General features: G+C 44.0%; 1 protein-coding gene across 3 annotated transcripts in view; it reads left to right on the forward strand.

The window, feature by feature from the left end:
• The window catches only part of LOC144784677 (metalloreductase STEAP4-like), a 187,625-nt gene that overhangs the window by 121,445 nt on the left and 39,103 nt on the right, over positions 1-27,077 (forward strand). For all 3 annotated transcript variants that reach the window (XR_013601693.1, XM_078663618.1, XM_078663617.1), the window contains exon 3: positions 8,746-9,273. Coding sequence is in view for 2 of the 3 variants with exons in the window: in XM_078663618.1 (XP_078519744.1) it covers positions 8,746-9,273 (528 nt within the window). In the remaining variant the exon portion in view is untranslated. The remainder of the gene's footprint in view (positions 1-8,745; positions 9,274-27,077) is intronic.

A 27,077-nucleotide genomic window follows, 5' to 3' on the forward strand; every position in this document is an offset into this window, starting at 1 on the left:
AGTTCACGACCCCCTAATAGATGGCAATATTGAAGGGAACATAGAGCCAACAGTGGAGGGTGGTTCCCAGAATGACGTCTACATTTCTAGATGGCCAATATTGGTAAGGAGGCAGGGAGATTTTTCGTGGTTTAGACATCAGAACTTCAGATATTCCCATAAACGTTTATCTCATGTACAGGGAAGACAGAAGGCCCTAAGAAAAGAGAAGGGCAAGGAAATGCAGGCTAGGGCAACAACTAAAGAAAATGACATGTGGAAAAACAATAAAAGAGAAAGAAAGGAAATAGGGAGAAAATCCGCCCCTGTAGGAGCTGTTGTCGAAGTAGAAAGGAAAAGGGCACCACGAAAAGACACGCGTAAACCCCCTAGGGAGGTGGAGAGCTCCAAAATCATTAGTAACAAGTTAGGAGGGAAAGTACCCCAAAGAAGCGTAGTAGTTGGAGGAAGCATAGTAGATACACTCCCTAGAAAGAACGTACAGGAGGGAAGTGGAGATTGGGATTTAAAAACCTTAGACAAAAGCAATGATATTAAAATGTGGATCTACTTTAAACCCAATGATCAAGCGATTGGAAGGAAAAAACAAAAGAAAGGTAGTTCCACTAAATCGTTCCCATCTCTTATTTGCGTTCGCAAAATGCCCTACCCTAAAATAAATTGGTACAAAGGATCTGAGATAGGTAGGGTTTTGCAGTGACAACAATGGCGCTGAATATACAAAGGTCCTAGTCTACTCAGGGCTTGTTAAAGCGGCAATTCAGAAAGCTGAAAAAGAAATCTTAAAAGAGGGTATAAGGATAATTTCGGAAGTAGAAGTAGATGTAGGGAAACAGCGAGAGGGAGGCTTTCTGAGGTTTCATGCAGGTTTGGGGGAAAGGCAGGTGAGATGGGGAACTGGGGGATGGGGGAGAAGGCTAATATTACCATAGCTGTAGAGAATTCGAAGCCTAATAAAGACTGGGGTAACTGGGTCTTGGACAATAGTACTTGCTCATGGGGACTGAATGAGTCAGGGTGTCTCAGTGAGATCGACTAGGTTACCGAGTTGCCGCATAGCCTGAAATTAATCTCATGGAATATAAACGGGTTGGGAGTAACAACAAAGGTGGATAGTTTAAACCAGGTTGCAAAGTATGTTGACATCATTTGTTTACAGGAGACATGGCTATGCGGCAACACCCAGGTGGTTGAAGGGTTTGTTCAAATTCATAAACCAGCCAGCAAAAAGAAAAAATTTGGACGCCCTTCGGGGGGTATTATGACCCTAGCCTCAACCAGGTTCGTGAAAGAGACCAAACTAATTAGCTCACTATGTAAATGGCTGTTGGTTTGTAAGGTATGTCATCCAGGTGCTGAAGGGAAGGATGTCCATTTGATTATCATAAATGTATATATTCAATGGGGCTCCCAAAAAGAATATGATACAGAATTAGGGCTCTTTAAAAAGGATATAATTGACCTAATAGAAACGTATGGGAAGGATACATTGGTGATAATGGGAGGTTTTAACCACAAATTAAATTTTGGAAGGATAGATTGCTGGTGTGAGGACATGTTGAGTGCCTACAATATAGGATCAGCAGAATTCCCGCTGTGTCTAACCACCAATCAGGATGAAGCCCTTTGGAAGTTCTTGGGTTCGAAGGGTTTAATATGCTTAAATGGCAGGAAGGACCCTGATCGACCAGCTACACAGACCTTTAGAGTAGGAAATCAACAATGTCCTATAGATTATATTTTTATCCAGGCCTGGAACTATGTACTAATAAAAAATTCCGGGTAATTAAGCGCAGGGACAGCGATCATAATGCCTTGTTTTGTGAAGTTGTAGGTGGGTCAATAAGTACATGTGAAAGGGTGATCCCTCAAAATGTGTAATACCCTAAGCGTCTGACTACAAAACTGACGGAAGAGTATGTTGAAAAATTGCCATGCTTTCAACAAAATTTACTGAAGGATAGTATTGAAGGTCATCAGGTAGCATGGTATGAGGATATAATAGTACAGGCGGTGCAGTGCCTTAGAGTGTATCTAAAAGATAAGAAACAGGCTAAGGTAAAAACACAGCCTAGCAAAGGAAAGCCCAGGTAGTTTAACCCAGAATGTCAGAATAAAAAAAGTGCTATTCGGAAAATAGAGCAACGCCAGAGGGATAGTTATGATCTTGGGAATTTGGAGCTCCTACTCAGTCTGAAGAAAGAATATAAGTCCTTAGTAAGGAAGCAGAAAAGGATCTTTAAAGAAGAATGTTGTGCAAACCTTTTAGAGACAATTGAAAATAAAAACATAAAAGGGTTCTGGAGGCTGATACAGGATGCCGCAGGAAAGGCACCTGGAACTATGAGCTGTGTTGTGGAAGAGGCAGCATGGGTAAATTACTTAAGTAATTTATATAAAGCAAGAAGGACCTCGGAAATAGAGAAGAATAAATCAACTTGGACAGGGTGTGTAGAAGGGTTCAAATCAGATTTCACCGTAGAGAAAGTAAAAGAAACAATTAAGAAGTTAAATTTATCACGTGCAGCAGGTCCCGATAATATTCCCGCTGTCTTAATTAAAACTCAGATAGATTGGTGGGCAGGATTTTTATCTCATATGTTTGTAGCAATTCTGGACTCAGGCCACTTCCCCAAATCCTGGAGAGGGTCCATAATTAGACCCTTGCATAAAAAGGGGGAAAAGAAGGACCCAAAGAATTATAGGTTGATCAACTTACTGGACATTGGTGAAAAGGTCTTCTCAAAAATAATCCTTGGTAGATTAAAGGAGTGGGTGGAGCGGCAGTCAATAGTTCCAATAGAGCAGGGCGGCTTTAAGGAAGGACACTCTACTATTGATCACTGCTTCACATTGTGGGCCGTAGCGAGGAAGTCCATGGAGCTGCAGGGCAAGTTGTTTTGCTGCTTCGTGGTCTTTCGCGCAGCTTTTGATTTGGTGGATAGGGACTGTTTGTGGGAGACATTGAGAAACTATGAGGTCCCTGCCGACCTTTTGTTGGTAATCCAGGAATTGCATAGCCAAAATTGGGCACAGATAATCAAAGATACCTCTGGCGGCCTTACTCCGGAGATAGCAATAAACAATGGATTGAGGCAAGGTTGCGTTCTGGCCCCGCTTCTGTTTGCCATATTTTTAGCAGACTTGCCTCTACGCTTGGGCACAGCCAGAGGTGCAAGCCCGAAAAAAATGGTAGGCACCTGTTCTGTTTGCTGTATGCGGACAACCTTGTAATAATGGACAAAACAGAGGTGGGTCTTCAGAGGAAGTTAAATGTATTTAATGAATATTGCACAGCAAAACGACTTACAGTAAACATGGACAAAACAAAAATGTTGTGCTTCGGGAACAAGAGTATGAAGTGTAGTTGGTACTTGGGCCAAACCAAATTGGATACTGTCAGCGAATATAAATACCTCGGAATATGGTTTACAAGGTCCCTGAAGTGGGGCACCCATTTTGAGGCACAGAAATTAAAAGCACATTTAGCGGTATGTGGGCTGAAAAGATTCAACCATAGTTATGGCGATATGTCTCACACACCTCTATTGGCATCCTTTAAGGCTATGATTCCCCGCAACTCTAATATGGTGCGGACGTACACTGCATTGATGGTAAAAGCGCCGGGGATAAAGAGGAGGGGAAATGTTTAAAATCCTTACTGTCTCTCCCTAGTTCGGCAATGATCCAGGCAGTCAGATTGTAATTAGGCCTAACTGCATGGAATGTCCAGGTGCAGTTGAGTCTCCTCAGATTCTGGAATCGTTTGGGGCTGGGGGAAGTCACAAAGGTGTCACAATGGTGCATGAAAGAAATTCAGACCAGTGAGTTAAAATGGGCCAAGGCAACAAGAAATAAACTCCTGGCCATTTGTGACCACTTGAAGGTGAACATTGACCCAAAGACACTCCAAATTAATGTAATAAAGAGTGTACTTAAAGTGCAGGGTAAAGACATTTCTAGGGTAACAGACCAAGAGTATTTGAGAAAGAAAGACTCAGTAAAAATTATGAGTTCAGGCTGGGAGAAAGACTTAAGCTTTCCATACTTAGATTTATTACCAAACCATTGGTTAAGAATAGAAGCACTTAAGTTAAGAATAGGTATTAACCCGATCATTATAAATAGTGCAATAAAAGCAGTTTTAACGCATCCTGATGGCAAATGTGTTTGTAAGTTAGGAATGAAATGTAATATTTTGCACATTTTATTGGATTGTTTTATATTTTCAAACTTACGTAAACAGTTCCTTCGCCCGATATTTTTAAAATATGATGTTAAGGAGCGTTCACAAGCACGGGAGCTCTTAGTTGATATGGAAAATTTAGATATTACGATAGCCATCGGGAAATTTATGCAGGGCATTTATAAGTTCCCTTATTGGCTGGAGGCTTAAAAGTAGCAAATAGCTCTATTATCCAAATGAATTTTGTGTTTTAAATTGTTATAAATGTAGTTTTTAGGATAAAATGACTTTTTATTGTTAAGAATATGAATTTGTGATATGTAGATTTTATATGATAAAGTATGAACAGTGGTTTATAGATCAAATGGTCTAAATAAACTTTATTTTTGACTTGACTTGACTTTTTGACTTGATAGACAGTTACTTACACCCTTTGATGATCTGTATGTATTTGTACAAAACACAATTTGAGCTTGCCTGCAAACACTACCTGATAATGTTCTTTTGCTCATATATCTCTTTGTCACAACAAGCGTGGCCATCTTGATAAGGTTTGTATCACATCCTTACAGCTCATGACTGTGGTTGTTATCACATTTCCTTAATACGAAGCCAAATTTTACATCTATTTGTCATGCAAGTAATGTTGCTCTACCAGCTGCGTTTGCAGCCTGTTTCTTACTTTACAGCATCCAAGTGGTGGAGAGGTAATTTCACTCAATTATCCCAGAGACACTCAATGCCTCACAAATTTGCCTTGTTGATGTATATCCCTCCTACTGCTACTCACCTGTCTGTCCTTCTGCTGCCTGTGCTACAGTACTAAAATAACTGACACTGTTATTAATTCGTTAACATCAATGTTCCACTGTTATCCTCCTACTCTTGCCACAAGGAGATTTCCTATGTGGAGGATGCTCATGCTGACCTTTCTGTATTGTTTCAATTCACATTAGCTGTTAATTATTTGACTTTGCCAACTCTTAGGCCAGTGAGTACACTTACCTGCTCTAAAAGTTGTTACACGATCAATATGCTCAGTATGTTCGAGTTGTTTACTGACTGTTATTGCTCTAATTCAACCTATGCTGAGATACGCATCAGTAACAATGTATATGTAATAAAGCTCATTTCCACATTTATGATTCTGTTTTGTGGCACCCAGAAGATGTTTGCTCTCATCCTTTGGGTCCCATGCTATTCCTTTTTTGGGTTGGGCTGGGTGGGTGATTTAAGGTGGGTGGGGTGGTTTATGGAGTTGGTGGGCTCTAATTTATTGTTGTATTTAATTTTTTCTGTATCTCTCTTCTCTCCTGTCTTCTGGTCATACCATCATGTTCAGTATGGTCCTAAATCACATCATCCACACTATCCATGTCTGCAGGCTTTTAATGCAAGACACTCTTGCCATGAAGTATCCCCTCACATGACAATTTGGGATGACCTTGGTTAAACGTGCAGCTCTGCCTTTTCACCATATAATTTATGCTGAAGACTGATTCCCTACAACGTCTTTCACTTAACACAAAAGGATTGAACCATCCAGTTAAGAGGAGGAAAATTATACCATAAACATACACATTCAAATGTGATCTACTTCTCCTAAAAGAATCAACAATATCTCTCACAGACATCTCCTCCGTTAATGCTCCTTGGATCTCGGAGGTCATAGGTTCACCTGCATACAGGAAGAAGAATAGGGTACTTACTTTCATCACGAAACAAGCAAATATTTGTGTATTAGACATGCTCTTAGATCAAAACTGGAGGTGGATACTCAAAAAACGATTGACATCTGGTAAAAAAAGTTTATTTGCTGAACTTATATGCACCCTATACTAACAACATACATTTTTGTAAACACATTGACAAACGTATTGCTGGACTCCCCAAAGATTCCTGACTGATAGTGGGGGGTGACTTCAACCTTACATTTGACCCCACTATAGATTGCAGCTCAACAGCCAAATTCAGGACAACCTTATCCCATAAATTGTTCCACAAGATATGTTCCAGCTACTCTCTTGTAGACACCTGGCGTATTCAGCACCCAAACACCAGAGATTATGCGTTATCCTCTCACCCCCACCAATCATTTTCCAGAATTGACCACATATTATTATGTATAAACTTGGCTAGGATGATCATTGATTCGTCCATTAAACCCAGACAGATTTCGGATCATTCGGCTATTTTGGCTTCACTAGACTGGGCTACAAACACCCCAAATGATAAATCCTGGAGACTTAATCCTGAAATATTACAAGACAAAACTCATTTAGAGAAGATCTGCAATGCTCTTCAAAACGTCTTTCAGGACAATCCTCCTGAAGATTGATATCCCCAGTTGCTCTAGGACACCTTCAAGGCTACTATTAGGGGGGTTATAATCAGAATCAGCTCCCAAATTAGTAAATCTGCAAACACAAAGATGAAACATTTGGAAACTGAAATTAAACAGTTCGAATTCAGGCGTCACTCCAAGAAAGGCACTACTCTCTTCGACAACCTAAACTGGAAAAAATATGAATTGAACAAACTCCTGAGCAGCACGGCTGTCCAATGAATAACCAAATTTAACTAAAAAAATGATATGCTGGCAGTACCGCTGGTAAAGTGTTATCCCGTTACTTAAAGACCCCCATCAGGGACAGGGAGGGACAGTTACACTTAGACCCTCATAAAATCTTCTGTGTCTTCCTAGAATTCTATCAAACACTATATGATGAAAATACAGTGTTTAACTCCACAGTTAGCATGACATAACTCAACAAGCTTAACCGTCCTAAACTAAATGCCTGACTTCAGTTTCAACTATAAATCCCTTGAAGTCGGAAAGGCCCCTAGCCGGATGGCCTTCTAACCAACTTCTAAAATTATTCATGGAAGGGCTGCAACTACCCCTACAGGACCTCTTTCAAGACTATGCCAAGACCAGTTGCAGAAGGTATTTTAGCTCTAATTACCAAGGAAGACAAAGATCTCACTTATCCCAAAAATTAAAGACCAATATTGCTCATCAACATATATATACAACAAAATACTGGCTTAACGTATTGAAGCAATTTTGCCCCTATCAAGCTGGCTTCCTCAAAGGCAGGCTCGCCAATGACAATATTAGTTTAGTAGGCCACAATTTAAAATTGCCAAAACTAAAAATTCATCCGTAGGAGCCATAGCACTCGATGCTGCAAAAAGTATTCAAGAAGGTTGCACGGCACTACTTAAAAGCCATATTGTCCTGCTTTAATCTAGATGAATTATTCAGAAACATGGTAATGGCCCTGTACCCAAATCCCAGCACTAAAATCAGGTCTAATGGTGTATTAGCTGACTTTTTTTCCACTCAAACAAGGCACCAGACAGGGCTGCACTCTATCCCAACCCTCTTCTTTTTAGTCAGTGAACAACTCTTGTTATCCTTTAACAAACGTATTACTTCAATAGGTCCGAATATTATTGGCAAATCTTTTCAAATAGTAGCCTATGCGGATGACTTCATATTAATAACAGAACACTCAGACACTGCTATTCCAGAAATTATGGCCAAGATCGAAAAATATTTCTCGGTTTCCGTCTATACCCTCAAAAGTGATAAATCCAAGGTTCATCCACTTAATATTATCTGCACCAAAGAGGCAACCCGACTTTCTGAAGTACTTAGGTCTCAAATGTAATGATGACATCATGGAATCTATACAACATAATGAGTCATTGGTCCTCCAAAAGGTTCAGATATTTCTGGAAGGTTAGACACCAAAATTCCTGATATGATCCATTAAAATGGTTATCACTCAGATTATTAACTACTTACTAAACATGCCTCCATCTTCTGCTCAGATGAATTCTTCCATAACAAACATCACCTTCTTAAACAAATTAATTTGGAATTCTACAAAACCTCATATCGCCCTAAAAAAACTTTGACTACCCAAACATCTAGGTGGTTAACTTTGGCAGCCTTCCTTCCACTCTTTCGCTTCTCTATTTCTTTGTTTTCCTTCTTCTTCTCTCTGCCTCTCCTTTCTTCTTTCTTGTCTACTCTCTTTTATTTTCCCACCACATGGTTGAGCAACATAGATGTTGATACTATACTATGATCTCTGATCAACGTTTATTGGTTTTTAGATAACCCGTGTGTACATTGCCTTGCAACTGTACTATGTGCAACATATTTAACTCATGTATGTATGTCAACCGCTGTTTGGCACCAAAATCTTTAATAAAAACGTTTGAAATTAGAAAAAACTTGTAAGTGCATTTGGACAGGGTGTTGACTAATATGAAATTCATTGGAGATTCACAGGCATTTGTTGGAGCTAAGTATTAAAGTTGATCATTAAAAAATGTGCGCATATTAGTTCCAAAACTTAAAGAAGTTATCATAGAATCATGCTTTATCGAGAAAACATGGTAAGTGATGTTCAGTAGCCTAATGAAACCTCACATTTTCAGATGAGTAGATTTAATGATGACATGCTGCCTAAAAATGATGTAAATTGTCTTTATCTTTTATCTCAATCTAAGAATTGGAAATGTAAATGTGTTTTTGCCTGCAGGTGTTCGTGTGCGGCCATGACAGCAAATCTAAGCAAATGGTTATGGAGATTGTCCGGACTCTTGGACTTACTCCACTTGACCAAGGATCTCTCGTAGCAGCAAAGGATGTGGAAAATTACCCACTACAACTATTTCCCATGTGGAAAATGCCCATGTACATATCTACTGTGCTAGCTGTAGTCATTTTCGTGTACTGTCTAGTTACAGAGGTGATCCACAGCTACGTCACCAAAGGAGAGGATTATACATATGCAATCATGATTGCAATTCCGAACAGAGTCTTCCCAATCGTGTCCCTCATTCTTCTGGCCTTAGTTTACCTTGCTGGCATCATCGCTGCAATCATCCAGCTGTACAGAGGAACAAAATACAGTCGCTTCCCTGATTGGCTTGATAAATGGATGCTTTGCAGAAAACAACTTGGACTTGTAGCCTTGGGCTATGCCTTTCTGCACGTTATTTACACGCTTGTAATACCCATCCGATATTACGTAAGATGGTGGATGAACAATTGGGCCATTTCACAGGTAACTACATTACATTTTGTCCTTATTTTAATTTTTATAGCGTTGAGATGAACATTGTAACACATGGAGTATTTTTGAATGAATGGCAATTTTGATGATACACGCCCAACGTTAGTTAAATTAGCAGAATGTGCCAGTTTTCTAAGAGGCTATTATATGGAAAAAGTAAAACTGTTAGGACATTTATCAATTAATTTTTAAAATCATACACTCAACTCCCTAGTTTCTTAGATCCATGTTTTACATTATTAGTTACATGAACCATGGATTTTCTTTCTTTACGTTACCCTTAGTGGATAGATACAATCTCAATGGCATGACTCAAAAACTGCATATTTGGCATTTTCATACAATGGGCGATGTTAAAGGTTTAATCAGTGGGTTAGTTTGCAAAGCAGAATATTAAACTCTAATTGGATAAAAGTTTTTCATTGGTCGAACGATTGCATTCATTTCCCTTTACAATTGGAAAGCAACTTAATGAAAACACAGCTGTTTGAGGGTGTGCTGTGAATATTATTCATGGTTTTCGCAAAAAAACACATTTTTCAGATTAAAATACGTTATTTAGATATTTTCTTTTCAAATGTTGGTACTGTTTGTGAATAGTTTTCAAATGCTATGCAAAAACATTTGTACATTACTCTCAACATTTTGTAAAGTAATAAAGACCTTGGGCTATATATAATAATCCTTTGCATTAGGTTTGCATTACTTTTTTTTAAGTTTAAAATGCTTTATTGAAGGAATAAAAGCAATGTAAACCATCATTACAAAAAAGAAATGAGCAGGAAATAGGAAAAAATTAGCAACTTGGAATGCATAACAAACTTAGAAAAGCAATGTCCTATATATATAAACTATACTTAGTAACAGAAGCATTTTGGAATTTTAAACAGAGGACGAAAAGAAAAAGGAGGAAGAAAGAAGAAAATAGGAAGAAAGAAAAAGAGGAGAGAGAAGAGAAAAAAGGAAAAAGCATCAATAATAAAATTAAAATTACAATAAGAAATATGTAATAAGTAAGATATAAAATCAGTATAAATCAGGTTAGCTTCCTAGACAAAAAGGTAGTAAGGGGTAACCAGAGTAAATCTTTCTTGATTAACAAGGCGGTGGAGCTAGCATAAGCTCTGTCCATTCTATGATGATGACATAGTAAATTCCACCAAGCTTGATAAGAAATTTTGGTAGTATCCTTCCAATTAACAGTAATGCATTGAAAGGAAATTGCCAGAAAGAGGTTATTAAAAGGGGCAACCTCCTTAAGATCAGCGAAAACAGGGGAAAGACTACCCAGAAAAATTTGATGAAAATGAAGGGGAACACGGAAGGCAAAACCCTGCTACTCTTCCATGACTATAAAACCCCAAGGAAAGGCAAGGCGTCCTCCTTGCTCGACATCAAACAACGAATTTCTGACATGACACAATGGTCTGTCTTCCTTTTTCAGTCTTGCGCGCGAGCACGTCACGTCACGTGCTAGAGGATCATGGGAGCTGTAGTCTTTAGGCTACTTCTGCGTTCCCTGAATGCGCCCTTAGTATTCGGAACACCTGGAACCAGTCCAAACCAGTTCTGGTTGCCCTCTGCCAGTGCACAACTTCTTCCTTTGTGAATGTGGGCCTGGGTCTTCAGACGCTCCGCAGGAGGTGGAGCCAGCATTGTGGAAGGCAGGCACAGCCTTATTCAGGCCCAGGTGCTACTCCTCACACCACTCCCACTCCAAATGCAGATCAGTCTATTCAGTCTAGTGCTGACTCATCCAGACTCCTGGAGCCATCCCAGCCCCAGTCAATCTCAAGCCAGACAGTCAATCCACAAACAGGCAGAGGCACACAGAAAGGTTGAACAAGAAAACAGCCACTTTCTAAAAGTGCTATTTTCAAACACAGAATTTGAAAACCATCTTTACTAAAAGATGTGTTATTAAATTCTGAGTTCAGGGATACCATACTCCAATTTTCTATCTCACTCCTATGGGAAGATTTGCAGGTAAACATGTTACACAGCATTCCCCATTCTGGCCTATGGGCAAGATATCCTTTCAATAGTGAAAAACGAAACTGGCAGTATTTCACTATCAGCACATGTTACACACAGTAGTACATGTCCCACCTTTTAGATACACTGCACCCTGCCCAGCCAGGGGAGTACCTTGGGCTTACCATAAGGGTGTCCTGTGTGTAAGAGATGGGAAGGGTAAGGCCTGGCAAGTGGGTACACTGTGGACAAACCCACTGAGAAGAAAGTTGTCAGGACTCACTGTTATGGCGAACAGTGCCAGGGAACCCTTGTGTGTCCTGACAACTTTCTTCACAGCGGGTTTGTCCACATTGTTTTGCATATATTTGAACTGGGGATAGGGACGTTCCCCCTAACTTCCTCGCTTTCTCCTTGATTATTACCAAGTGTGTACACTGGCCAGGTCAACACAGCATTTAGTAAACTGCGCATAAGCACTGCGGTGGCAGGCCTGAGATATATCTTTGGGGCTATTCATGTGGGTAGCACAATCAGTGATGCAGGCCCACACTCAGTGCACTTTACTAGAGACCTACTGGTAAAACAAATATAACAATCATGGATAACCAATCACAATAGCAATTTACATAGGGAGCACTTGCCCTTTGGCACTGATCAGCAGTGGCAAAGTGCCCAAAGAATCTAAACCAGCAAAAACTAAATCCAGCACAGTATCAAAAATACAGGAGGTAGAGGCAAAACGTCAGTGGAAACCACACCAAGGATGACAGGTCTAACACTAACTCATTCTAACTTTTAGTAAAATGTTTTTATGATGTATATGTGTATGAACTTTTAAAATTTGGGCTCAATGGGGGCTCTGAATGTCTAACTCAAACATTTCTTACTTGGTCTGACTATTCTTTTACTTGAACCCTTATCGGTTCCTGTCAGGGGAGCAGACTACCTTTTTGAGTGTTACAAACTTAAAGAATAAAGAGGAATTTGGAGTTTAGCCCCTCCAATCGAAATGTGGAAAAGCTAAATCGCCCTCTTTTTCAGTTGTTTTGTGACAATTTGGAAGCCAAATTATAGTAAGAAGTCCTACATTTGTTGCCATGCAGTGTGCTGGAGTATCCTAAGGCGGTGCTTCCTCACCCACTTGAGTAACCACTCCCTGATCTCCTCTGAACAGATCACGTAACACTTTAAAGCATAGCGTGATTAAGTCAAATTTTTCCTTCAACAGACCAAGATTTTCTCAGTTACAACTTCCTGATGACAACCAACCAATCTCAGCGTGGCCTTACACTAACCGACTCATCGCAGCCTGGTGCACTCTGACGTCACCCTTTTCCTCTTCACAGTGGCTCTCCCGCCTTCACAATTCCTATATTTACATTCACTCACAACTCCGTAATTGTCTGCCTTTCCAAAAGATCGATAGAATCCAATCAATCAAGAACATTCAAACACAGCGACCCTCGACCTGTGCTGGTCACCTGAATCAGTATAGTCCACCTATGTACACACGTTTTACCATACGATTCTCACACATCTCATCCACATAAAGATCCCTGTCTTTTGTGGAATTGCTGAGGCCGTCTCACGACAACTTCTCAAACCTTCGGTGAGACAATCACAAGAAACCAGTGTGGTGAGACAATCAAAAGAAACCAGTGTGTTCTACATCTGGGATATATTATTCACAGAATCATAGGCCACTTTGGACCTGAAACTCAAATCACAATCCTTGGACCACATACTTCCCAAAACCATATTCACTCAACTTTCGCACCAACTCCGCCAGACATCATATAATCAACACACTGCCATCACATAATCAACACACTGCAATCTAACACGCAACGCATCTCTACTGATAATCTCTCCTCCATTCACCACACCATCAATCTCTGCCAGTCTCCGCCAAAGTCCGTCGTTTTCCGCTCTTGATCATTCTACTCTATTTAAGGGCTCTAGGGGTCTAGGTCTTTTCTAGAGTTTTCTAGATTCTCCCCCGCTTTATGTGAACACCATCCTACTCTGGTACCAACTGAAGAAGCCGGCTTCCACGTTGTATATCTGCTCTGGGAACACAAGTTTAATGACTCTTTTTATCAGCTTGAAAACGTGAAGGGGAGAGGAATCGTTAGCCAATCCATCATTGCAGTTCCAATGAACTATGACTCCAAAGAATCATAGGGCCATATGTATCAAGATACCCATTTGTGATTCTCAAATAGCGATTTTTAAGAAATCGGTATTTGAGAATCGCAGATGGGTATGATTTGTACAAAATCGCATTTTTTGTTGCGATTCCTTAGAATTCCTTAATTGCGATTAGCAAATTACGAATCGCAATTAAGGAATACTTTTCCCATTCATTTCTATGGGCCAGGAGGCCCATAGGAATGAGTGGGAAGTTATTCTCAATTTGCGATTCGCAATTTGCTAATCGCAAATTGAGAATAATTTCAAGGGTGCAGGAGTGTCCAAAGGACACCCTGTTGCACCCCTGAAATATGCATAGGGGCACATGTGGCGCATATACATGCCCTAAGGGCATGTATGTGCGTCACATGGCACTTTGAAAAATGCAAAAATTTGCATTTTTACAAGTAATTCGCAACTTACCACCAACCATTTTGCTAATTTGTTTGCTACATACATTGCATTTAAGGAATCACAAACTTTGCGATTCCTTAAATGCAATTGCAAAATAAGGAATCACAAATTTTGTGATTCCTTATTTTGCACCAGTTTTGCTTCATACATTCCATTTAGCAAATTCGCATTCGCAAAGGCCAAAATTCTGCAAATTTCGGCCTTTGCGATTGCGAATTTGCATGATACATATAGCCCATAGACTCCCAATTAAGTTTAGGTAATTTATTATAAAGCCAAGAACAAATAGACATTCAGGCACCTCAAGATTAGGGTGTAGAAAATTTTTTGACCCAATACAAAGCCTACGGGTAAAGTTAAGGCGGTGCTGCATGCACAGAATAATCAGCTTGAATACCAGAATACAGAAGATGACAATATAGACATTCCGATTCGCCTTCATTGGAAGTTTGTGGGTATAAAGCATTAGTCTGCTCTACTGTACAACTAGCGTGACATCCCTACTTTGCATTTCCCAAGACAAGATCCATTAAGGTTTCAGTCTGTGAAGTCTTCCTAAGAAGTCTCTTTACGCTAGATGGATCAAGTAGCATAAAGCTACTGAGCTCGTTCTAAGATGTTCTCTCTCTCAGGGCAAGGAAGAACTCACCGGAGAGTGTCCTTAACTTTGGTATATTTTTCTCACAGGTAATATCCAAAGATGCACTGTGACATCACACCATCCAGTCAAGCCCCTTCCTCGTAGGTGATTCTCCATTAGGCTGCGATGGTCCCAGGCCTTGGCGAGATGACCTTGAGTCCCAGGCTTGCTCCAATGAGAAAGTACAGAAGTTCTTTATTATCAGTATCAACGTTCAATGTATCCTTGCCTCCCAAGGCATAACTCCTAACACAAAGACTTTATTCTAGCTAATAAAGATAAATTCTTTAATGCCACAGAAACGTGAGAAAGAACAAATCCAACATGCACATGAAGTTCACTGTTAAATCTAATGCAAGAGCTTCCAGGGCAAAACTACAATTCAGGCCTACAGAAATCGGCTAACATAAGAAATTGCACAAATACCTCATGAAATTATACATAAAGTGAACATTATCTGCTAAATGAAACAATCTTATGTACTCCTAATGTTGTAATCTGCAGTTCGTAATGCAACAATCAGGTATTTTACAACATAAGAATAATGCAGATGGTATTACGCGTATCTGGCGATTTGTACTGTTGCATAATGCAGCAACGTTGTAAACTGTTATGCCCCGTAATGCAATGCGTACGTCCCCTTCAGATACTCTGTTAGAAAAAAGCAATGCAAAGTGTAAGACAGTTATCAGGCAGTTTGTCAAGCAAAACTAATGCAATGCGGAACACATATATCAGGCAGTTTGGTATGCAACACTAATGCAATTGGTAATACGACAATCCAGCAGTTCGTGATGCAGGACTAAAACGAGGCGTAACACATCTATCAGGCAGTTTGTTAAACAAACCTAGTGCAATGCATAACACACCTATCAGGCAGTTTGTTATGCAAAACTAATACAATGGGCAATACGACAGACAGGCAGTTTGTTGTGCAGGAATAAGGCACTGTGTGTCATACAATCATCAGATACTCCGTTATGCAGGAATAATGCAATATGTAATTTAATCCAGCACCGTTCACTGTGCCTCCGGCGGTCTCTCGCCCACTCATGCTGGCTTGCGGTTAGTCTCCGGCCACAGTTGCCCCCCCCCCCCACAGGTAATATATTATACAGTAAATGCAGCTTTGCGCTCTGGCCCCGGTGCTGCCACTCCCTTGGCGCCCGGGCTGCGATTTGAGCCAAAGCAGAGGCTCGGGCTGCAGGACAGAGAAAGAGGCCGAGAGTGTCTCCCTCCGAGCCCAAGCCCCGCCCCAGGAGACACGTTACCTGGGGGGCGCAAACCCACTTTCCTCTCCCGGTCCAGCGACTTGGGCCTCTGATGAAATCTCCTCGGGCAATGGGAAGAGCCCAGGCTGCACTCTACACCCGCACTGAGAGTCAATGGGACTCACTGGACTCCGGGTGCACAATAACCAGACAATGCACACAACACATACATGCAGTGTCGCTGAGACAAACTTGATCTTCTGGTGCCGACAATTACAGGGCACAACTTGCGCAAGTCTCCGGCGGTAGAAAGCACACTCACTCTGCGTCACGGAGACACACTTTATCTTCTGGCACCCCCGATCACAGGGCACAACTTGCGCAGGTCTCAGGCAATAGAAAGCACACGCACACAGCGTTGCTCGAGACACGCTTGATCTTCGGGTGCCCCCGACCACAGGGCACCTCTGACGAGGGTGTCAGGCTGCAAACAGCACACGCACACAGCGTAGCTGAGACACACTTGCCCTTCTAGTGTGCACGATCACGGGCCAATTCACATGAAAGTCGCAGGCTGCACCAAGCACACTGCATCACTGAGACTTAATTGGCTTCCCGGTGCATACGTTCACAGGAAGATCCTCTCGAAGGACTCATGTTGCAACGAGCACTCGCACACTTCGTCGCTGAGACTTGTTTGGAGCTCAACGTGCCCAAGATCATAGGGCACAATTTACAAAGGTCTCAGGCTAGCCAGAGATCACGCACACAGCGTGTTTCCGAATAGGGAGCCATCTCACCTCAGGCTCTTGGGGACAGTTACTTCAGGACACAGCACACAGCAAAGTCCTTCAAGCAGGGGGACACAGCACACAGCAAAATCTCTTTAGCCTTTCCTTGGGCCAACAGCGAACTGCAGGTCAGCCCCAGATCACACATCAAGAGCTGTCCTATCCATCAGTCTCTTCAGTTGTTTTTCCTTGGCAAAGGTCTTTTTGACTACGAAGTAGCTTTAGTCTTGTTCACACTTGATCAAGCCATTCTCCAAAGTTCAGGGGCTTCAGCTCGCATAGTTATACCCCTCAATGGCTTTGAAGTCTTTGTGTTACAGGGGGCACTGACTCCTGCTCAAACCAGTTCTAGGTGCCTCCCTACCAGTGACACCTTCTTCCTTTTATTAGCGGGGGTCTGATTCTAAATCACTCAGCAGGAGATGGGACAAAAGTTTTATAGCACCAGCCCAGGCTTCTCCTCCCCCTATATTCCAGATGCAGGTCTGCTGTCTCACCTCTTCCCCTGGGTCAAAGCATTCCCCAGATACCATTGCTTTTGAATTCAGCCAGTCAATCCACAACCAGGCAGAGACACACAGCAATGTTTAAAGCACAAAACCCCAGCCACTTCTGAAAGATTGGCTTACAAACACATAATGCAAAAACCATCTTCATACAAAAGATGTGTCATTACAGGGTGAGTTCAGGCATGCTAAACGTCACCTTTCCAGCCATCTTAAGCCTTTGGGAAGATAGGCTGGTAAACATAAGACACAGCCTTCCCATGATATCCTATGGGCAAGGTGGCCTTTCAACAATGAAAAAGGAAATGGAGATTATTTCACTGTCAGGACATGACACAAACCTTAGTACATGTCCTACGTTTCTCATGCACTCCACCTTGTCCCAGGGGGACCCTAGACCTACCATAGAGGTGTCTTCAGTGCACAGAGAGGGAAGGGTAAGGTATGGCAAGTGAGTGCTCTTGACAGAACAACATGGCAGTTTCACAAACTGCGCACAGGCCCTGCAATGGCAGGCCAGAGTTCCCTTTTTAAGGCTACTTTTTGGGTGACACAAAAAGTGCTGCAGGCCTACTAGTAGCATTTGCATTACCAGCCCTGGCACAGATAGTGCACTTTACTAGGAACTTCACTTAGTAACCAAACATACCAATGATGGACAACCAATTAACATTACACTGTACACAGGGAGAAAATTGCACATTAAAACTGTTTAGCAGTGGAAGAGGGTCCAGAACATCTAAGTTGGCAACACTATATTCATCACAAAGTACCAAAAATAGAGGAGGTAGAGGCAAAAAGCCAGGGGTAATCATGCCAAGAAATGCCAGGCCTCACATTTACCTATCAATTGAATTGGGATATTATGTTGTAAAGCTGCAGGAAATTACAGTGCATTTATGCAAGTGTTATCTAATGTCTGACGACAATTCGATCTGCTTCTAAGTACACAATAAAATAGTATTAGTAGCAGAATTAAAAACTAGAAGGAAGCAGGAAAGATAGTGACTGAGAGAAGAGAGGGACAGGAATACTCAGTCTCATCATCCACAACTCTCACTTAAATCAGGACTTTTGGAATAGGGTTTTCACAGTCTGGTATTCTCAGACAGTTTAAGAGCACATTAGAATGTGAATGAAGCACAATATATATTAAGCAGCGTGAATTACATGAATGCATACTCATTGACCAGAAACACCAATTTCTGGGAACCCAAGCCACAACCTATGCATGAAGAAGCCAGTGTAACAAATGATACAAGCCCAGGTCACTAGCAATTCTGAAATGTAGATGGTTTAAGACAACAAGACAAAGTAGCAAAGCCAAAACCCAATGTTTAATCAAGTTATTTGGAGGAGGCAATAGTCAGAAGCTGCATGAACCATAAATGGGAAGAAAACAAAAAAGGATGAGGGAAAAAGCTAGAAAAAACTTAAATGCAATGTGGATTGTTCCTAGGAATATTCTTAGTGAATGTAAGATTCTTAAATACAGCTGCTCTCAACTTTGCCCAGGTAGTCCCACTTCTTGACCTCTATACAGTCAGGGAGTCTTGGCACCCCAGCAGCCACAGGCCGGTCCACAATATGTGTGCAGCTCTTCTCTGCCTTATCCCAGGTGTAATGGATCAATGCGTGATATGGTGGGCTATCAGCAGATCCACTGAAAAAAGTGATACATTGCAAACTTGTTCCTCAAGCAGGGCTGTTGTGTATTGACAATAAAGTAAGTTGGGATACTGGGGAAAGGGTGTATTTGACGAAGGTATTCTCGGTCTCTCAAAGTTTAATGATTCACGCATTACACCCTGACTTTGACTTGACCTCTTGGGACTTGTTAGTAAAATGTTCCTTTCTGAGGTATTTATCTTCTCTTTTAAACAAATGAGGTTATCCAGAAAGGTTCTGCTCAAATTGTTTGGGGAGCTCAGTGCTCCTCTGACCTTCTGACATATTAAATCACTAGATTTGCCACAAATTCTCACGTTTAATCTTGAGACGCAGATTAAAATACCGAAATAGCTAGAGTACTTCATCTATCAGCAGATAGGAATTACATTTTGTTTAAAAAAACTGTAACACATTCTGTTAAAAATGTGAGATCCAGGTGGGTTTGATGTAGACCGATATAGGGAAGTGCTTCCCATTGAAGCAAATCCACAAAAGTCAAGGCAACTTCCCATGTGCTCCTGCTATGAAAAACAGTCTACCTTCTGTCCAAAGTTTTTATTATCATATTTTGCAAAGAGTGATATTAAACACGGAGATCACTAATACCTTAGGGTCAAGCAGTTGCATGTTGTTTGCTATGTAGGATTACTTTTTAGATGTTAGGCAGAGTGGATCTGTTAGAAATGGGGGTCCCTAGTTGGCAATGGTTTGCACCTTTGTCCAAGTAGGGACCCTTGCTTCTAGTCAGGGTAAGGAAGTTACAACCTTACACAGCCCCTGCTCACTCCCTTGGTAGCTTGCCAAGCGCAGACAGGCTTATCGCAGAGACAGTGTGTAAAGCATTTGTGCGCACATTCAGTAACATAGTGAAAACACTACAAATGGACACCACACCAGTTTAGAAAATAGGGAATCGTTTTCTAAACCAAACCAGACCAGAAGTACAGAAATCCACCATACATATATCAGATAAAATAAAAAATAGGTTAGTCACAAAAATAAAGCTTGTAACAACAGATAGCTCCACCTGGGGCTATTAAGACGTCGTGACAGAGTATGGTGCCGATCGCGAAGTGCACAGCGTCGGGCCCAGAGTCACACAGACCCCCAAAGAACAGTACCTTGGTAAACGATGAAAAAAAAGACGGTGCAAAGCCTGGGGATGGTGATGCTTCGTTGGTAACGGGTTGAGTCGGTTCCTAATGACCACAGAGGAGGTGAGGCGTCATTTCTTTACTGCGATGAAGGGGAGGTGAGGCATCGGTTCCTTACAGTTTCCGGGGAAGTGACGTTGCGGTGGCCTGAAGGCTTCTGCTCCTTACGACAATGCCGGGTCGATGGATTTGGGAGGTTACCACATTAAGTATCGGTCCCACAATGATGAATCACTGGCGTCATTGAGGTTGGGTCTGTGGTATGAGCCGGGTGATGCATTGTGAGCGACACTAGTGATGCTCTCGGCTCCAGTGCAGGCAGCGGCCTCAGTGACGGTGTCAGAGTCGATATTCTGTAGCATTGGCAGGGTTCAAGCTGCAGTGCAAGTCGGGGCTGTGCATTTCACGAGCGGTGTCCAAGGCTTCCCTGCTGGTCGCTGCGTCGCTCGCCGGCATCAGTGTTCCTTTTTCCCTTTGTGGCAGCTGAAACAGCAGTTCCAGAAGCACTAGAACAGATGGAGTGAAGTCTTTGTGTCCCTGAGACTTCAGAACAGGAGGCAAGCTCTACACCGGGCCCTTGGAGATATTCTCCAAGCAAAATACCTAGCGCAGTTCAGTCTTTGTCCTCTTCTTGGCAGAAACAGCCACTGCAGGCCAACCGCACACAGCACTGGGGCAGTTCTTCTCCTTCCGTTTTTTTCAGTTCTCTCCTTGGAAGAGGTTCCTTTTGAGTCCAGAAGTAATCTAAGGTTCCGGAGTCTGGGCCTCCTTTGTTATCTTGTGGCAGAGAGTCTCTTAGCTCAGTCTAAACCAGTTCTGGCTTCATGGTCCAGCCTCCTGGCAGGAAGTGAAGACAACATTGTGTAAAGCAGAGCCTATTCATGTGCAAGGGAATTTCATCCAGGAAAGGCAGGAAACAGTTCAAGCCCCCAAATGGTTGTCTGCAGTGAATGCACATCCCCAGCCCCTGTCACTCCAAAGCCAGACAGTCAATCCACGGCCCAGCAGAGGCATACAGGGTGGTTAATCAAGAAAATTCCTACTTCCTAAAAGTGGCACTAACAAACACCTAATTTAATAATCATCTTTACTAAAAAGATATGTGATTAAAGTATTCAGAGAGCCCAAACTCAATTTCTCTATCTTGTCCCAATGGGAAGTTATACTTGTAAGATGTTACAAAATAGCTCTCATTCAATCCTTTGGTACAGATAGCCTTTCACTATTGAAAAATGAAATACACATTATTTCACTATCAGGACATGTCACACACATCAGTACATGTCCTGCCTTTCACATACTCTGCACTCCTCCCATGGGGGTACCATGGGCCTACCTGAGGGGTGTCTTACATCATGTAAGAAAAGGGAAGGGTAGGGCCTGGCAAATAAGTGCACTTGCCAGGCTGACATTGCAGTATAAAACTGTGTGCAGAGGCTGGAGTGGCAAGTCTGAGAACCATTTGCTAGGCTCCTTGTGTGGGAGGCACAATCAGTGCTGCTGGGATTTGCAGGCCCTGGGCACACACAGTGCACTATACTAGGGACTTACCAGTAAAACAAATAAACCAATCATGGAAACACCAATCCATAAACACAATTTACATAGCACTTGCTCTTTGGCACTGATCAGCAGTGGCAAAGGGCCCACATCATCTAGACTAGCAAAAACAAAATCCAGCACATAGCAAAAATACAGGAGGAGAGGCAAAAAGATAGGGGAATCACACCAAGGATGCCAGGTTTAACAAGTTAACAGTTTTCCAGCTGAAAAGTTGGGTGAACTACCCACCCACCTGGGGGTTCTCTTCACTAAGGTAGAAGAATCTGGACAGACCATCAGCATTGGCGGTGTTCCACTGTAAAGTCCATCCCTTGTACAAAAAGAGACCACCTCAACAGTTTGGGGTTCTCACCCCTCATCTGCATCAACCATCTGAGGGGTCTGTGGTTGGTCTGAATCTGGAAGTGAGTCCGAAACAAATACGGCTACAGCTTCTTTAGCAACCAGACCACAGCAAAAGTCTCACGCTCAATTGTGCTCTACCTCTGTTTCCGGGGAAGTAACCTCCTACTAATGAAGGCTACAGGTTGGTATAGGCCCTCATCATTTAGTTGTGAGAGAACTTCCCCCACACCATGCTATGGAGCATCTGTCTGCTCAACAAACTCCCCCTCAGCATCAGACTAAACCCCACACTGCCAGCATTCAGGAAGAGCCTTAAGACCTGACTCTTTGGATGAGATAGAGCTGCCTGAATCCTCCCTCCCCCAGCGCCTTGAGAACCTCACAGGTGAGTAGTGCACTTCACAACTCCCGGATTGATTATTTGATTGAAAGTCTTGTGAAAAGTTGGGTGCCTTGAGCACAGGTGCCATGCAAAAGACAGATTTCATGGTATCAAAGCGGTCTGACAGGCTTTAGTCCTGATCATCTACCTGGGCAAACCTCCTGTAATAACCAGTGAGACCTAAAAAGACTCTCATCTCTGTTTGGGTCTTGGAGGGGTCCCCAAGCCAGAATGGTGTCAATCTTAGGTTGTAGGAGTGCCACCTGGCCACTTCCTACCTGGTGCCCTAAGTGCACCACAGATCCCTGCCTTATCTGGCACTTACTGGCCTTTATCTTGAGACCTGCCCTTCGCAGCACCTTCCACACTTCCCAGAGGTGTTGCAGAAGTCCTTTCCAAATGGAACTGAACACTGCAATGTCATCTAGGTAGGCGGCGCTGAAATCTTTCAGTCCAGCCAACACCTGGTTAATCAACCTCTGAAAGGTGTCAGGGGCATTTTTCAACCCAAAAGGCATCCCCCGGAACTGGTATTGCCCCTCTGTGGTTGAGAACGCAGACCTCTCCTTGGCCCCATCAGTCAAAGCAATCAGCCAGCCCCCCGATGTTAACTCAAACGTGCTGAGGTACTTGGCAGCTCCCAGCTGATCTATGAGCTCATCACCATTGAGGATGGGGTGGACGTCATTCCTGGTGACAGAATTGAGCTCTCTGTAGGCCACACAGAATCAGAGTTCTGGGGTGGCACCGGGTGCAGCAGCCTTTGGAATACAGACCACTGGGCTGGCCCAAGGGGAGTTTGAGGGCTCAATCATCCTTAGAGCCAACATCTTAGAAACTTCTTCCTTGATGCTGACTTTGACCCTGTCAGTCAACCTGTAAATTGTGTATTTAATTGGAGGACTGTCCCCAGTGTCCACATCATGGACACACTACTGGGTGATACCTGGGGTTAGGAAGAACAGAGTGGCAAACTGCCACAACATTTGGAGACAGTCCCTCTGCTGTCAGGGCCAGACAGGTTTACACCGTCCACTGACCCAGCACGTTCCTTAGCAGACAGGAGGTCAGGGAGAGGCTCAGTCTACTCTTCCAATCCATTATCTGTCACTAGGAGCATGTTCACTTCGGACCTCTCAAAGTGAGGTTTGAGGAGGTTTATGTGTAAGGCCCACATAGGGTTCCTGGGAGGCTGCAAGTCCACCAGATAGGTGACCTCACTCTTGCACTCCACCACCTCATAAGGCCCAGTCTACTTGTCTTGTAGAGCACAAGTCTCTACTGAGACCATGACCCGTGGTGAACTTAAAGGTAATACCACACTCCTACCACAAGGATGTCAAATACTTAGATAATAAGTTTGTACCCCGGTGGGATACCACCTCTCTGGGGAACCCCACATGGGAAAATATCCCCATCAATGCCCAGCTCACAACAGGGGCCATCATGGTCCTGAGAGGGATAGCCTCAGGGTATCGGGTGGCCTGGTCCACCAAGACCAGGATGAACCTGTTGCCCATGTCTGTCTTGGGGTCCAGTGTCCCCACAATGTTAATTCTAGCCCTCTCAAAGGGGTGCTGACTCCAGGAAAAGGTTGGGGAGAAGCCTTGCACTTTCTCCCACTCTTACTAATTGCCTGGCAAGACCTACAATGAGTATCAAGTTCTTGCGCATTTGGGGGCAATAGAAGTGGGTGACAAGCCTTTCAAAGGTATTTTCCTACCCCAAATGTCCTGCCAAAGGTACACCATGAGCTGGACCCGGTATTAAGGCCCTGAAGTGCTAGGGTACCATCAGCACCCAGGCTGGACCAGGGTCGGCAACCTTAGGATCGTTATACAGGAGACTATTTTCCCAGTAAATCCAATGTGATCCAGACTGATCACCAGCTGCCTGGTTTGCAGCCTGCCACCACAAACCAACAAGAGTAGGGCATTCCTGCTGTCATATCATTCCAGCCTTGAGAAATCCCTGGCTCTACCTGCCACACAGGGCGAAACAGGTGTCTTCTGTTCTCTTTCCTTAACAACTTATCATGTGAAAAATTTATAATGAGTGAAATGGACTTAATCAAGTGGTAAATAAAAAGAACTTTCCTCACTCAAATCAACTTGTGTTGTGCTACATTCAATAAGGAACTACCTTACTGACCGGAATACATACTTTTGGTAAGTAGGAACACATGCTCATAACCCCTCCCACACTCGTTTTTTTCGAGGCTGAAAATGTCCAGAGCCTAGAGCAAAGTTCCTCTAGCACTCTAGGGATTCATATCCAGAATTGGAATCTCTGGGCCGTCTCCTTTACCTTAACCTTGAGGCTCAAGAGAACCTGGTTTCTTACCACTGGGGGGCTGGGAACCTTTCCCTTGGGAACTAGATTGGGGCCCTTTTTGGAATTCCTCCTGTTCACCCTTCCCCCCCCCACTCTTTTGCTGGGGATACTGCTTACCCTTGGCTGAGTCTTTAACATACCCCTTTTGGACCCTGGTGCTGACCCAGTGGTCTGCCTCCACAGCAAGCTTCCTGGGCTCAGTTAGCTTACTGTCAATCAAGTGTTGGCATAGTTCTGTAAAACTATTAGCAGACAAGTGCTCCCATGCCATCAAATCATAGTGCCCCAGTAAATCCGTTACCTGGCTACCCTTCACTCAACCACCCAGTGCTCTGCAAAAGTAAGCAGCATACTCAACCCAAGTGTTTGATTCAAGTTTCTTACAGGCTCTGAACTGCTGTCTATACAGCTCTGGGGTCAACCCATACCTTCTGATCTAGGCCTCCTTCATAGGAGTATAAACCACTTTATTCTCCTCAGGTAAAGCTAACAAGATGTCCCTCCCTTGGGCAGTGAAGGAGCTCCACAACCCCATCCCAAATCTCTCCCAGGGACCCTCTGGGACTACATTGCTACCTCATACCCCTTAAAACCACTGACCATTGTCATCTCCTAGCACAATATCCTTGTTCACTTCCTTACGAATATACACCCTTCCTTCCATATGCACTGGCGACAAGCTGCCACCATTGGAACTGGACTCCACACGCTTGGTTTTTAAGGCCAGCTCCGTTAAGCTTCTTTCATGCTCTAAGAGCATCTTCTTTTACTCCATGGAAAGTTTGTACCCCTCTAATTCCAACTTCTTATACTCCATGTCCCTCTCTCTCCCCTCTCCCCAGCTTGAGATTTGCAAGCTCAAACTCATGCACTCTGCTTCTCTGTCTGTTTCCCAGCTCCTCTGGAGATAAATCCTTTGAAGATACATTGCTGCCCTCCCTGGAGAGCACCCTCCCTCCGTTCAGGACCAGGATCTCATTCTGATGCCTATCTAACTCCTCCCTTCCACCACAGGATCCTCAGTTTGTCCACTGGCATTCCTTGATTCTAATCGGGCCCTCAGCGACTTTTGGTATTCCTCCTTTCTGGTGAGGTCTGTTACTGAGGTTTTCAATGTCATGCAGATTGTGGCACAATTTAAGTCTCCATCCTATCTTCTTCTAAATCAATATCCACCAATGCAATTGATGCTGGTTTTGTTTTGATGAAAATTGAAAGTTCATAAGTGGTAAAAAAATACAAAAAGAAAAGCTCACCAAATAGCATGTTGTTGCGTAATGGTCTGCACTATACTAGCAGTGTACTCCAATCAAATTCTGTGCCGACCCTGCGTGAATTACCTCTCACCCGAGTGAGAAAGCCAGTGACCTTGCTGCAGCCGCTACCCCTCGCCGGACCCGCTGCGCGGGTCCCGCTTCGCGGCGTGCAGCACTTTCTTCAGTTTGTGAAGGGGCATTGTTCCTGACCAACCGGCAGGGCTGCGAGCACAGCGGTGGACTCCGAGGACCAGGAGTCCCCGCGAGCCCCTACTCCAGCTGGGCTGCTCTCCCTGCCGGCCCCGCCCTCACCATCTAACTGTTTAATTAGCCGCCCCACCTGGACTTCGGCGGATTCTGTTGCCGACCCTGCGTGAATTACCTCTCACCCGAGTGAGGAAGCCAGTGACCTTGCTGCAGCCGCTACCCCTCGCCGGACCCGCTGCGCGGGTCCCGCTTCGCGGCGTGCAGCACTTTCTTCAGTTTGTGAAGGGGCATTGTTCCTGACCAACCGGCAGGGCTGCGAGCACAGCGGTGGACTCCGAGGACCAGGAGTCCCCGCGAGCCCCTACTCCAGCTGGGCTGCTCTCCCTGCCGGCCCCGCCCTCACCATCTAACTGTTTAATTAGCCGCCCCACCTGGACTTCGGCGGATTCTGTTGCCGACCCTGCGTGAATTACCTCTCACCCGAGTGAGGAAGCCAGTGACCTTGCTGCAGCCGCTACCCCTCGCCGGACCCGCTGCGCGGGTCCCGCTTCGCGGCGTGCAGCACTTTCTTCAGTTTGTGAAGGGGCATTGTTCCTGACCAACCGGCAGGGCTGCGAGCACAGCGGTGGACTCCGAGGACCAGGAGTCCCCGCGAGCCCCTACTCCAGCTGGGCTGCTCTCCCTGCCGGCCCCGCCCTCACCATCTAACTGTTTAATTAGCCGCCCCACCTGGACTTCGGCGGATTCTGTTGCCGACCCTGCGTGAATTACCTCTCACCCGAGTGAGGAAGCCAGTGACCTTGCTGCAGCCGCTACCCCTCGCCGGACCCGCTGCGCGGGTCCCGCTTCGCGGCGTGCAGCACTTTCTTCAGTTTGTGAAGGGGCATTGTTCCTGACCAACCGGCAGGGCTGCGAGCACAGCGGTGGACTCCGAGGACCAGGAGTCCCCGTGAGCCCCTACTCCAGCTGGGCTGCTCTCCCTGCCGGCCACGCCCCCCTGGTAGCTAGTTGGACAGCTACATAAAGGAACCATCACTCCCGCGGCGCGGGAGCGCGCGGGAGGGCGCCGGGAGAAGCCCGGGACAAGGGCGGGACCGTCTGTGGCCGTCCGGGGACGCCCGAGGACGGGACGGGCCACCCCACTATCATCT

This window comes from Lissotriton helveticus, chromosome 10, assembly GCF_964261635.1.
Source record: "Lissotriton helveticus chromosome 10, aLisHel1.1, whole genome shotgun sequence".
Taxonomy (NCBI): domain Eukaryota; kingdom Metazoa; phylum Chordata; class Amphibia; order Caudata; family Salamandridae; genus Lissotriton; species Lissotriton helveticus.